Here is a 12,913-nt window from a genome sequence, read left to right on the forward strand (position 1 = left end):
GGCCCCAATGGCCGCCGAGCCCCGCCCCCCCACACCGGCCCCGCCCCGGTGCGGGCGGCCATGGCCGCGCGGAACCCCGGAACCGCCGCTCGCGGGGACACACGGAACTTCCGCCGCGACGCACCGCTCGCCCCCGCCACCGGAAGTCGGCCGCGCCGATTGGCCGAAGGATGCCGGGAGCCTTCCGGGGCGGACCGCGGGCACTTCCGGCGGCGAAGAGGGGAGGCGGCAAGATGGCGGTGCAGGCCGTGCACCTGGAGGCCGACGCGTTCCTGGTGTGTCTGAACCACGCGCTGAGCACCGAGAAGGAGGAGGTGATGGGGCTCTGCATCGGAGAGGTACCGCCATCCCGCAGCGGGCGGCTCCCCGGCACGGCACGGCCCGGTACCGTCCTCCTGAGGCGGCCGCTCCCATAGCGAACAACAGCCGGTTTCTCTGTACCAGGTGGACACCAGCAGGATCGTGCACATCCACTCCGTGATCATCCTGCGCCGCTCCGACAAGAGGAAGGACCGCGTGGAGATCTCCCCCGAGCAGCTCTCGGCCGCCTCCACCGAAGCAGAGATATCCTTTGGGGGCACATTGGGCTCTGTGCTGCTACCCCCGCCATGAGCTCGAGCTTTCTGGGCTCCATCAGGGGAGGGGTGGTCAGCAGGGACAGGGAGGTGATTGTCCCTCTCTACTCGGCTCTTGTGAGGCCCCATCTGTTGTACCGTGTCCAGGTGTGGAGCCCTCAGTACAAGAAAGACATGGAGATTTTGGAAAGGGTCCAGAGGAGGGACAGGAAGATGATCAGGGGGCTGGAGCACCTCCCCTATGAGGACAGGCTGAGGGAGTTGGGTTTGTTCAGCTTGGAGAAGAGAAGGTTGCGGGGTGACCTCATTGCAGCCTTTCAATACCTGAAGGGAACTTACACCCAGGAGGGGAGTAAACTCTTCGAAAGGGCTGATAATAGCAGGACACGGGGAAATGGTTTTAAGTCAAAAGAGGGAAGATTTAAGTTGGATGTTAGGGGGAAGTTCTTCACTAGGAGAGTGGTTAGGGCCTGGAACAGGCTGCCCAGGGAGGTTGTGGATGCCCCGTCCTTGGAGGTGTTCAAGGCCAGGTTGGACGGGCCCTGGGCAACCTGATCTAGTAAAGGTGTATGTTTGGTGGCCCTGCCAGGCAGGGGGGTTGGAACTACATGATCCTTGAGGTCCCTTCCAACCCGGGTCATTCTGTGATTCTGTGCTGCTGCAGCTCTGCTGTGCTGCCTCTATGGGGGAGACTCTGTCCATTCCTGCCCTGTGTCCCGTCAGCTCTGCAGGGATCTGACGTTTAGTTGAGCTGGGCGCTTTGAAGCTCTGCCCTGTGCTCGCTGTTGGTCTTGTGCCATGGGTTTCTTGTGTTAAGCATCTTGACTCACACACAGGTTGGCTGAGATGACAGGACGCCCGATGCGAGTTGTGGGCTGGTATCATTCTCACCCTCACATTACGGTCTGGCCATCACATGTAGGTAAGAGCAGTTTCCCTTTCGTAATAGAGGACTGTCTGGGTGTGCTGATGTTTTCTTAACTCATCTCGTGTATTTAAGACATGCTATTTAATGACATTTTAAACGAGAGCGAGGATCTTACCTCACATCCTGGAGCTTGCGCTTTGAAGTCAAGCTTGTGACTGTTACCAGATCCCAAGGTCACCCTTCAGAAGCTGGAAGATCTTTTTGCAGCCCTTCAGGTGACCCACACAGTTCTTACCTCATTTCTTTGTCCATAGATGTCCGCACACAAGCCATGTATCAAATGATGGACCAGGGTTTTGTAGGGCTTATCTTCTCCTGTTTCATTGAAGACAAAAACACAAAGGTAAGCAGCTTAAGAGATGTGCCTGCATTGAAACGTTTGGGTGCCCTTTGGCTGTTCAGCCCAGGAGATTGTTGCAGCCTCATGAGGCTGTTACAGGTTGAGATGGGCTGATAGTGGTGTCTTATCCAAGCAGCTCTGGTCTGGGATTTTTATATTCATAGTTAATGGATCTATTAGAGTGTGAAAACAGTTCCAGCAAACCAATCAAAATGTAAGGTGTACACCTTTGCAAACTGTTCAAGTGCTCTTTGAAAGCAAGTTCTTCTTTCTGAAGGAATTTGGGGTTCCAGGTGGTTTTTGGTACTTGAAATCGGACTTTGTGCTGTCTCTCTTAGACAGGCAGGATTCTCTACACCTGTTTCCAGTCCATTCAGGCCCAGAAGAGCTCAGAGTGAGTACAAAAAAAGAATATCATATTCTTCTATTTCATTTAAGCCCCTTCTTTCCAGTTTGTCTCAAGTACGTGGTTTGTGGGTTCATCAAGAGCACCAAGTATTGTACAGAGATGCCTGATCTGGTTCCCTTTATCTCTGTTAATACAGGCTGCTTGAAAAAGGTTGACTGACTTTGTCCAGAACTTAGTAACAGCTTAGGATGTGGTGTAGAGCACTGCAGCTTGCAGATGAATTTGTGCTGTAATCTCTTGTGTAAGGGCTCACCCTTCTGCCTTCAACTCTAGATCTCAAAGCTCTGAGTCTGCACCAATTGTGCACGTGCCATGTGTTGTATTGTCAGTGCTTTAGTTATTCTAACATTTCTGTCATTGGAATTTGAGGTAAGAGTGTGGCTATAAGAGGCTTCCCATGGCCTGTCAGTTCTAGTACATGTTCTTAAAAGTAATCTGTGATGATCCCAGGAGTTTAACAGACTGCTGTAGGTTGGTATAGGCTTGCTTTTGCTTTTTTCCTCTATGCTGCTTTGCTGTTAATTGTATCTGATACCCTTTTAGATACGAAAGGATTGAAATTCCTATTCACGTTGTCCCCCATGAAACTATTGGGAAAGTGTGTCTGGAATCAGCTGTAGAGCTGCCCAAGATCCTGTGCCAAGAAGAACAAGATGCCTACAGGAGGATTCACAGGTAACGCTGGGGCTGCAGGCCTCCTTAAGACTGTCTTTGCTGACACATTCTACCTCAGGAGTGCAGCCTTAGCAGAGATAGAGAAAATAAGAAGTATCAGTACCTCATGTATACCACTTTGTAACTTTCATGTTACGGAGTTCAGGTGCTCTTGACATTGTGCTTGCCCATGAGCCCAGCAAACTGCTCCTTTGCTGCACAGAAAAGGAGCTAAAATGTGTGTGATCTGATGGTGATATGTCTGCATGCAGCTGCACCTATATTTAACCAGGGCACCAGTACTGAGAAGTCTGAAAAATGAGGAAAAATATCAGCATCGGGATTTTTAATGCTCTCTCTGTATTATGACCTGTAGTAAAGTCTGGTAGTGTTGTGAATATATAGGGTCTCTTACAAGTAAAGAGGTTAAAAACACCTGCAGTGACAGCAGCTTGGAGGTGGCTGGTCCTACACTGCTTAATGTGCAGCTCACTGCTGTTGTCACTAACCCACAGTTTTCTTCTCTTAGCCTCACCCACCTCGACTCCGTAACCAAGATACATAACGGCTCAGGTAAGGATTCCTCCTTTGTGTGAGCACAGGATGCTGCTCTGTGAGCTGAGCAGCACAGCCTGGAGGGGCTGTTTTGGCTTTGCTTTCAGGGGAATAGAAGACCACAGCTGTATAACAGTCCTTGTGAGCGCCAGAGCTCCCTTTAGCATAAAGAGCAGTTGTAAAAAACAAAAGGAAAACCAGAAGAGCACGAACTTCTCTCTTCTTCATTGCCATGAAGTTCGTTTGCAGTCACACACTGTGTAGCCAAATGGATTCTCTGTTATGTAAAGTCAGGTCAAAAAAACTAATGCAGCATTTTAAAGGAAGATATCAAAAAGTGTCAAATAATCCACAGCCAGAAGCTACTGATTCTGATCCCCTCCCTGTGGGGAACAGCGGTTGCCTTAGCAAGGATGGTGGGAAGCTCTGGCTCTCTGTGGCACCCTTGGCTTTGCGGTGGTTGTAGCATAGACTTTGTGCTTGCACTGGCACGGTGTGCTCTTGTTCTTTCCAGTGTTCACAAAGAACCTCTGCAGCCAGATGTCTGCCATCAGTGGGCCCCTCCTTCAGTGGCTGGAAGACAGGCTGGAGCAGAACAAGCAGCGAGTGCAGGAGCTGCAGCAGGAGAAGGAGAAGCTCCTGGAGGAACTGGCTGCTTTAGACTGAAGGAGGAAATACAGATCCTTCAGGAAATAAAATAAAAAAGACATGAATAATCAACTCCACGGGACCTACCTGTGGCTGCAGGGTGGCCCCACGTTGCCTTCCAATGAAGATATGAGGCTGTGCCTCTTGTTTTGCCCCCTGCAGCAAAGAGCACTTCTGTGGGATAAAGGTTCTGTGTACCCCAGTTTGATGGAGAGCAGCGATACCTCTCTGGGTGCTGCATTGTGCAGTACAAGTTGAGCTCTGTGCTCGGGTTAAGCAGCATCTCTTGGCAGAGAAGATTTCAGTTCTGGAGGGCATAGACATAGGGAACATGTTGTTTCCCCTCCCCTACAATTGGACAGAAGTCTTTCTGCTTGTATGCCAGAAGCCTAGAACAGGAGCATTAGAGGGGAAAGGAGTTACCGTCTGTCTCTGCTGTTGTGTCTGATGCTGCCAACTTACGCTCTCTCTTAGTAGCTTCAGTTGACCACGATTGTACATTGATTACTAAATGGTTCTGGGTTACTGGTTAGGTAACAGGGAAGCCTGGAAACAGACCTGGAAGAGCTTTGATGCAGGGTCTGTGCTCAGTGTACCTCAACCCAAATAAAAACTTCCAAAGCAAAAGCTGTTTGGCGTAAAACTGAAATGGCTGCTACACCAAACCCAGAGGCACTCCTTGGCCACCATCTCTGTTTTTTTCCCATTTCACGCAGTGCTGTTGCATACTCAGCACTGAAGCTTCTTACAAAATGGATTCTTTTTGCTGGCTCAACGGTACAGATTGTAGTTCCTTCCAAGAGAGGAGATGACTAAGATGCTGGGAAGATAGCTGATAGATGTACAAGGCTGTCACATGCTGAAGCTTCCGAATGTCCTTGGTGATAGATTTCAGAGCATCCCCATCTTGTACATCACATTTCTATTCCAATGCAAGATTTCTTTCCACAGTATCTTAAAGTTCTGGGTAAGACCATGTGTCCCATTGTGTGGCTTCCCCCTTCCAGCCACAGCCCCAAGTAGCACCACTGCTGCACAGCAATGGGTGATGGCTCCTGTGTACACAGGGCTTTTAGGAAGGAAGCGTGACTGGGCAGATCCCATTCAGGCCCTGAATCCCATACACACACTGTAAGGTAAGGGTGAGGCACTGCTACAAACAAGTATGAATGAAGTTGCTTTCTGTCCTGTTGCAGCCCTCCAGGCACACAAGATGAGGGTGGTCATAGAGCAGCACAGGAGGCAGCCAGAGCCCAGGTCAGCTGCAGCAAGCAGGGGGACCTAGAAAATATCATAATCTCTCACATACCAAAGCTACAGAGCCTGGGTTAAACTGCAACAGAAGAGCCTGCTTCACTGGGACACATGGTATAAAAAGCCATTTATTGATTATTCCAAAGTAACAGCCACCTGAGTGATTTGTTCACAGCACACACAAACACCATCGCCAATTCAATCACACTGCACCGAAAAGTTGCATCATCAGACCGGATCTTCACATTGTATGGTTAAAAAAACAAAGTAGTGACAGACAAAACTGAGGTTTAAATTCAATCAGAGGGTTCTGATCCAGCTTGGAACCAGACAGCTTAGCAATACCTCCTGCTAATGGAGTCAAGGCAGTGCTTACCCTATTGCCTGTAACAAGAACAGCCAAAGGTCACTCACACCAACTGTGTCCTAGGTCTACCTGCTAAGAGAGTGAGCCTGACTGATCGATCTGCACATTATTGCCACAGACCTTCCATCATCATCATCATCATCAATCTTTGCTCGCTTTTGCCCAGTTAAGAAAAGTCCTCATGGTCTTTATTGGAAGTATTCAAATCCAAAGTACTCAAATGGTCTGGAAGCCTCTACAACACACGCTCACAGGTTCCACAATAGGCTCATCTATTTACTGCCACACAGGCAAACTGAGTGGCATCAAAGCAGTAAATGCATCACGCCATTAGAAGGAATCTTCAAGCCTCGTTTTCAAAGCAAAATCCGCACTGAGTTTCCGCATCACTTCGGCGTGACTCAAACCCTGCTGCCCTCTTTTTGTCAGACCGTAGTTTTCTTTGACATACTTTGCAAAGGGGGTGAGGTTGGTCCTGGCAGGGGTGCCATCCTTTGGAGTGGGCTGACTCAGCACCAGCCGCCCCCCGCAGAACGCGCACACAAAGCGCTCCGTGTCCAAGGACTTGGAATGGCGGCCGATCCTGAAATGAAGAAATGAGTGCTTGGATTTCACATGCAGGAAGCACTATAAAAGCTACAGGCAGTTTTCTAAAGTCTGACACCAGGAGGTTGGTCTCCATGTTTTCATCGAATCAGACTTAATTAAAAGCAGAGTGGTTTGATTTCAGAAGAGTTTGGAACCACAGAATGGCCTGGGTTGAAAAGGACCACAATGCTCATCTGGTTCCAACCCCCTACTATGAGCAGGGTCACCAACCAGCAGCCCAGGCTGCCCAGAGCCACATCCAGCCTGGCCTTGAATCCCTGCAGGGATGGGGCATCCACAGCCTCCTTGGGGAACCTGTTCCAGTGCGTCACCACCCTCTGCGTGAGAAATGGAATGCCTTATTTCTTCCTATTGCTACAGGCAGCATGCATTCTACAGAGATGAGCCACATGCAGTCAGTGCAGGCTCATAGGTGTTGTTCCTGACACAGTATGTGGCCCAGAATGGGAGATAACATCCTCTAACTAAAAGCCCGTAATAGAGTCGGTGTTGATCATGAGATCTGAGACAACTGGTCAAATAAATTCACAAGGTCACCCAATGTTAACACAGAACCATCTTGTAGGCACGGAAAACAGACAAATTAGAGACAGAAGTGAATGCAGTCACATGCAAGAACAGAATGTTACTCACGTGGCTTTGCACACAACACACGCATATGTGAATTTGTACTTAATCTCGTAAGTGTGACACCGTGTTACCACAGGCAGTTCTGGGTGAACCACAGCTGATTTATTGGCATAGAACCTCCAGAACCGGCCGTGCCCATCGCGGACGCCGTTGATCAGCCAGGTGGCTGCATGGCAGATCTCGTGAATTAGCGTGTCTCGAAGGCGATCTAAGATGAATAAAAGATGTGGATGTCAGTCAGGTGTGGGGAATGATGAACCTCCATCCTACCTCCCTACTTCACACTTCTGACACTGCCTTGCTTATCCAGGGCCTCTCCCTTCACAGGTGAAGAGGTAGATTCAGTATGGAACTGCAGACATGGAGCCCTGAACAGCAGTTCTGCATGTTCTGCCTGCTGACTGCTGTTGTCTGGTAGCTGCCAGAACAAGAATAAACCCACAATAGAACCCTCTCTAAAAATAACAGGTAAAATACATTGAGCTGAACTGCAGCTAGCAAAGCTCATAGTCTTAGATGACAGCATAGGAAAGGTGCCTAGTATTGACGGATGGCATCAGTTTCTTAGAGTGACATTACGGTACACATATTGGATGTCTTTAAGTCAATAACATAAACAAAATACTGAGGCTGGCACAAACTGATCCCTGTTCTCATGTTTCTGAAGTTGGCCCAGGCTTTTAGAAGGGCTGTGAGGACAAGCAATACCATCAGTGGATATGTTTAAGGCAACACAACATTTCATAGCAGGGGGCAGCCTCCTCCAATTCATGTTCTAATCTCTTCAATATGCTTTGCTGAAGACAGATCAGCGCAGGTTTGCTTTTACCTACCTGCAGAATCACAGACCTTCTCAGAGAGCTCTATCCGAGCATATCGCTGCACTTCGGGACCTTTTGTCTGCCCAGTTACACAATAACCTGCCGTTTTCCTCATTTTTTTGTTCCAGTTTATTACCATTTTCTCTGGCAACTGAAAGACAAAACAGAACGTGTCATTCACCTTCTGCTACCTCTTTTAACCTTCTCAGGCCTTCTGGCTTCCTCTTATAAGTACTACATGCTCAGCACAGTATGTCTCTATTTGTACCCTTGACAATGCCATGGCTGACATCCACTCTCCATGGCTCGCTTCCTCTATCATCATCTACATGTCTATAACCAGCAGGGGACCTTCACAAAGCAGGATGAGACAGAAGTCCTAGTTTTTTCTCTTGCACTGCCTTTTTTTAGTATGTATGAATTTTCAGCACCCATAATAGTACAATCAGATGTCCTGCAGCTTCATTTACATCTCAAGTACCATCTGCCTTTGATTGTTCTGAACTTGTAAGATGCTATTTTTGGTCGGTGCACCTTCACACTGCAAGATGAATAATCACCTTCTGCTTATCCGCTGTGCTGGCCCTACTTTGATAAGCCTCCATCATAACTATCTAGGTTACCTCTTTTTCTTCTGCTGACAGTTTTCCCACATCTGAATTAGTTAAATGAGTTCAAGGAAGTGATTCCCGTCAGCACAGGGACAGGGCTGAAGCACTGGAGATCTTTCAGCAATGGTGAGCCCGCTCAGCTCAGCTTTATATGAACTGAGAAGCAGCTTTTCAGTCTGTTTTGGGACAGCAGACAGGAACATGCCATAGAAATGCATGTAGCATGACTAACCACAAGGCAACAGCCCGACAACAAGGGTAAGTGCTTTTATCCTTCAGCGCTGTGGTGGCTGCTACCCACCACACACCTGTGGTCAGCTGCAAGGAACAGCATTTCTCCCCTTCCTGGCTGTTAGGGAAGGGTTAAGAGAGGCCCCACTCTGAAACAGCTTGAGCCATGCAAAGTGCTGCTGCCTGCTGTAGACTTGTCTCCCAGCTCCAGCTCACACTCTACTTTTCTGAGCAGACTGAAACAGCTCAGCTAAGAAACATGCAAGTACGTGGTGGGAAGCTGGGAATGTAACAAGAGAGATGACAGCTAGCAGACCTGCTTGTGCTACCACCAGCTATTAGCACGTGGCAGTGCTGCAGTCTGTTAGCACGTGCTCCGTCACTATGGGCTGACTGAGCAGTGATGGAGGTGACCCTGAGCTTCTTTCAGCAGCACAAGGACACAGCTGCCTCTGCCGAGGGCTGCTACTGCTCAGAAAAACACGTAAACATTGGTCACCTCTTCAAAGATGAAACTGATCCGAGGCAGCCTCATGTTGCAGTTTATCTCATCAAAGAAGGATCCTGCTGGACACCACCCAAGCTGCTCACTTAAGGATGGTGCACTGTTACAGCTGGGAAAGCGAGCCAAGCTGAAAGTGCTGATAAATCCCTTTCAAAGAAATTGCTTGAACAAACAAGCCATTACTGCAACACATAACTTCTATTAACTGAAGAAGACACGGAGCATTCGCATCAAGAAGTGAGGAGCAACATCGAGGTTTTTATAACTATAAAAATGCAAGTTGCTTTGTGTTTCTTTCTGTTTAATCTTAAAGCCAACCTTCTGCTCAAAGACGGTGCTGTTATAGAGGTGGTAAAGCTTCTGCGTCAGCTCCTCCTTACTCTTCTTGAAATTCTTCACATACTGGGAATCTGGATTTGAGAGATCTTGTAAGAAGCAGCCAGGCACTGAGCACACCTTAAGCCTACAAGAAAAGATACCATCATTCACAGGAGGCCAGAGATACCTCATTACTCATGGGCATACCTGAGCCTAACGGCCTCCGCTTCCAGTTACTAATTAACAAACACTGATCAGGTAGCAGAAGTGTGTAAGTAGATTGCCACAGTAAAGATGGAGAACTACTTACTTTGACTGTGAGCAACTGACAGATTCGCTCCTAGGAATTCTTACAGAAGCCGTTATCTTGGAAGGTGTTTCTTGAAGCGAAACAGATTTTGATGTTGGTATCTTGCCTCCCTTTCCATTCAAGGACTGGGCACCTTCACAGAGCGGTTTGATGTTTTCTGGTTCAGAGGGAAAAGGCACAAGATTGTCACAGAATCAGGTGACAGTGATGAAAGAAGTCATTGCATCCAAAAGACAGCTTGCAAGTCAGCCAGGAATTGTTTCTTACCTCTCACGCTCGGCTGGTAGACAGCTGTACTTGTGCTTAAGATGGGTTTCCGGGGTGTATTCCGTTTCCTTATCCGTTCTATTAACGATTCAAACTCACTATCTGAGCTATCTGATTTTAACTCCGCACTCAGTTGGAGTGGCATGGCTGATGTTTTACTTCCTGTATTCCCCTCACAGCTTCTTTCTGCCCTTCCAGCAGGGAAGCCTGAACTCCCTCTGGCTGCCAATTCTTTCTCATTTTGTGGAGGTGGCACTTTTAGGCACTTCCAACTCTCTTTCAGGTCCTTCACTCCTCCATGTCGGTATTCCCGCCAGGGGCTGTCCATAAACACAGAATCATCAGCGTCACTTAGAATCTCTAGATGCTGCAGCTCTTTGGAGCCAGCATTTTCCTTCTCTGAATTCATCGGCTTCTTTGGGGTCTGAAGACCTTTCGATGCTGTAATTCAAAAGAAACAGCTCAAGGTTCTGGCACGTCAGATATCTGACTGTCATAGAACTAAGAGTTCTTGAAAGACAGGAGAACACAGGACAAAGTTTGCAACTTCTTATTACAGGCTGCTTGTTTACAGTCACACTGAACATCACTGAAAGATGTGCAACCATGGAGACAACTGTAATTCCTTATTCTTTTAATGCATCTGCCATCAGGGCTGACAATCCTGCCAGATGCAAATAGCATTAACATCTATGCATTAACATCATCTTCATTCCCGGTGATGAAAACTACACGCACGTAAGAATATAGCTGAGTATTTAATATGAAAGCCTTATGAAATTAAGAACAAGGAAAAGGTAATTTCAACAATGCTCAGCCTTAAGCTGATCAGAACGCAGCCACAGCATAAAGCATGTGCTTGCCAATGAGGCTTCTGACACCTCAGCTTTGACTTATCAGCAGCTCACATCAGATCTAACACAGATGACTATTATGACTCCAGTCCATTTTGTTTCCTCTGCCTTCTCCCTTGCCCTGACTGCTCCTCCAGAAATCACTCCGCTGCTTCTCACAGCCTGCAGCAGTTGTGACCTCAGCAATTAAAGCTACCTTTTGACCCAACAGAATCCCTACTCTGTATTGCTGTTGCACAATTACTTGCCCTTCTTTTTCGTGCTCTTTTTAAAGTCCAAGAAGAAATCATCCATCGAGTCATCAATGAAGTCCTTCAAACTGTAAAACAAGCAACAATAAAATGATGGTAGGCATAAGCAGCAAAATGGGGGAGTAACCTTGTCTTGTTAGAAAAGCAGCCACCAAAAAGGCCACCTAACACCAAAACAGCAAAAGCTGCTCACAATGGTTACCAACTAATTCCATTTATAGGAACAGTAGAACGTGGACAGTTCCAAACATCCCATTTTACATGACCTGAACACACACAGGTGGAACACACCCCAGTCCCTCTGTCTGCTCTCACTCCCATAGACGTAAATCTACAAATAAGCCTATGAACCACTGAAAATTTGATCTACGACCCTCCGAGGTCCCTTCTGACTCCAAGGATTCCGTGACTCTGTGATTAATCTTCTACATTCAGAACAGCACACGTGATGCAGAAAAACCAATACAGGAAAACCGCAAAGCCATTGATTGCAGCACCCACCTGGAATCCTCCTTTTTGGAGACTGATTTGGGAGTTTTCATTTTCGCTAAAACTGAAACAATAAACAGCAAATAATTAATGAAGAACAACAACCGTTTTGTCATGTATTTTCTTTACAAGGGAAATCTTACAGCTGGTCAAAATTCAGCCTGGAGGCTTCAAAAAGGAAACAAAAACCAACCAACTCTCCAATCCTTGATGATGATGACAGAATTTCCTTCATTGCTCGCTCTCACACTATGAAGCCAGGAAGGCACTATTGCAAAACCCTGGATATATAGGGTTATATGCATCCCTTAGCCAAAACCATCTCTCTGAGAGGTTAAGAGTCACACAAACTCTGTGACCTGAAGGAATCTGAGCAGTTTAGGGATGTGCTTGGAATCAATATTGTGCAGAGAAAATGGTTTCCCACTGCAGAATGGGAAAGAGGTGAGAAGCTCCGTGTCATGGCAGGAGCCTTTAACAGCAAACAGAACAGGAAGAGCCTCACATACAACGCAAGGCAAAAAGCATCCAGAACTGAGACGGGAGATTCAGGAGCTCCCACCAGCACTGCACAGCACTGCAGCAAAGAAGCAATGAAGAAAACTCTCCTTACAGACTTCCTTGTTGCACCCAGGTAGGAACGGATCCTATTTGCAGTTGTTCAGCAAACAAACCAACACGTGCTGTTACTTACACAGTTCAAACTCATCATCGCTGCTGGACGAGAAGCACAGAGCATGGCTGGAAAACACGAGACGGAGGAACGTCAGGAACACACAGACCTGCAGCACTAATGGCCTGAAACCCCAAATACATCCTGAAAACACAGCATAGGTACAACTAAAAAACACCCGATAGCTCAAACAGGCCGAGAAGCTGAACTTGGGTATTAAAGTCTGTAACAACTGGTCACACAGTGATCAATGGATGCCAGCATCAGGGCTGGAAGCTTTGAAGGCCTCAGCTGTGAGGTGTGGGGCGGAGCTCAGGCTGCTCAGGTGTCACATATATACCGACAAGCACTGAGGGGATGTTTAACCGGCTCCAACACCCCACACGGACAGGAGCCGCCTTACCTGGCGCTGCTCCCCGCCGCCCCGCGCCGGCCCGGACCCAGCGGGGTGCTCAGCGCCGCCATCGCGCTTCGAACAGCCCGCGCTTCAGCTGCACACTTCCGCTTCCGGGACACACCACAGGGCGCATGCGCAGTGCAGCGCTCAGTTAGGCCGCAGCCTGCAGTCACTGCGGAAGGGGCGAGGGAGGGGCAGCAGCTCAGCACAGCAGCTG

The 12,913-nt window shown here is 48.1% G+C and overlaps 2 protein-coding genes across 4 annotated transcripts; one reads left to right on the forward strand and one right to left on the reverse strand.

Moving 5' to 3' along the window:
- Positions 1 to 110: 110 nt before the first annotated feature.
- Positions 111 to 4,736, forward strand: BRCC3 (BRCA1/BRCA2-containing complex subunit 3). The gene is made up of 8 exons (XM_015859964.3): positions 111 to 338; positions 445 to 564; positions 1,410 to 1,497; positions 1,758 to 1,846; positions 2,182 to 2,237; positions 2,796 to 2,927; positions 3,436 to 3,479; positions 3,976 to 4,736. The coding sequence occupies exons 1-8, from the start codon at positions 171 to 173 to the stop codon at positions 4,125 to 4,127; spliced, it is 849 nt and encodes a 282-aa protein (XP_015715450.2). The 5' UTR covers positions 111 to 170; the 3' UTR covers positions 4,128 to 4,736.
- Positions 4,737 to 5,473: 737 nt separating this feature from the next.
- Positions 5,474 to 12,788, reverse strand: GCNA (germ cell nuclear acidic peptidase). 3 transcript variants are annotated; one of them, XR_014945622.1, is made up of 10 exons: positions 12,703 to 12,788; positions 12,321 to 12,367; positions 11,639 to 11,690; positions 11,135 to 11,205; positions 10,033 to 10,473; positions 9,766 to 9,922; positions 9,456 to 9,600; positions 7,819 to 7,941; positions 6,973 to 7,177; positions 5,474 to 6,313 (listed from the first exon to the last, which is right to left on the reverse strand). XR_014945622.1 is itself a non-coding variant. In XM_015859961.3 (10 exons), the coding sequence occupies exons 1-10, from the start codon at positions 12,762 to 12,764 to the stop codon at positions 6,061 to 6,063; spliced, it is 1,572 nt and encodes a 523-aa protein (XP_015715447.2). In that variant the 5' UTR covers positions 12,765 to 12,788; the 3' UTR covers positions 5,474 to 6,060. The 3 variants fall into 3 exon arrangements, 2 of the variants coding, with proteins under 2 accessions (XP_015715447.2, XP_015715448.2); XM_015859961.3 differs by having other exon boundaries at positions 7,803 to 7,941; XM_015859962.3 differs by having other exon boundaries at positions 7,803 to 7,941; positions 12,240 to 12,367.
- Positions 12,789 to 12,913: the final 125 nt, after the last annotated feature.

This window comes from Coturnix japonica, chromosome 4 (genome assembly GCF_054131305.1).
Source record: "Coturnix japonica strain WE chromosome 4, WE-NBRP24, whole genome shotgun sequence".
In the NCBI taxonomy this organism is placed as follows: domain Eukaryota; kingdom Metazoa; phylum Chordata; class Aves; order Galliformes; family Phasianidae; genus Coturnix; species Coturnix japonica.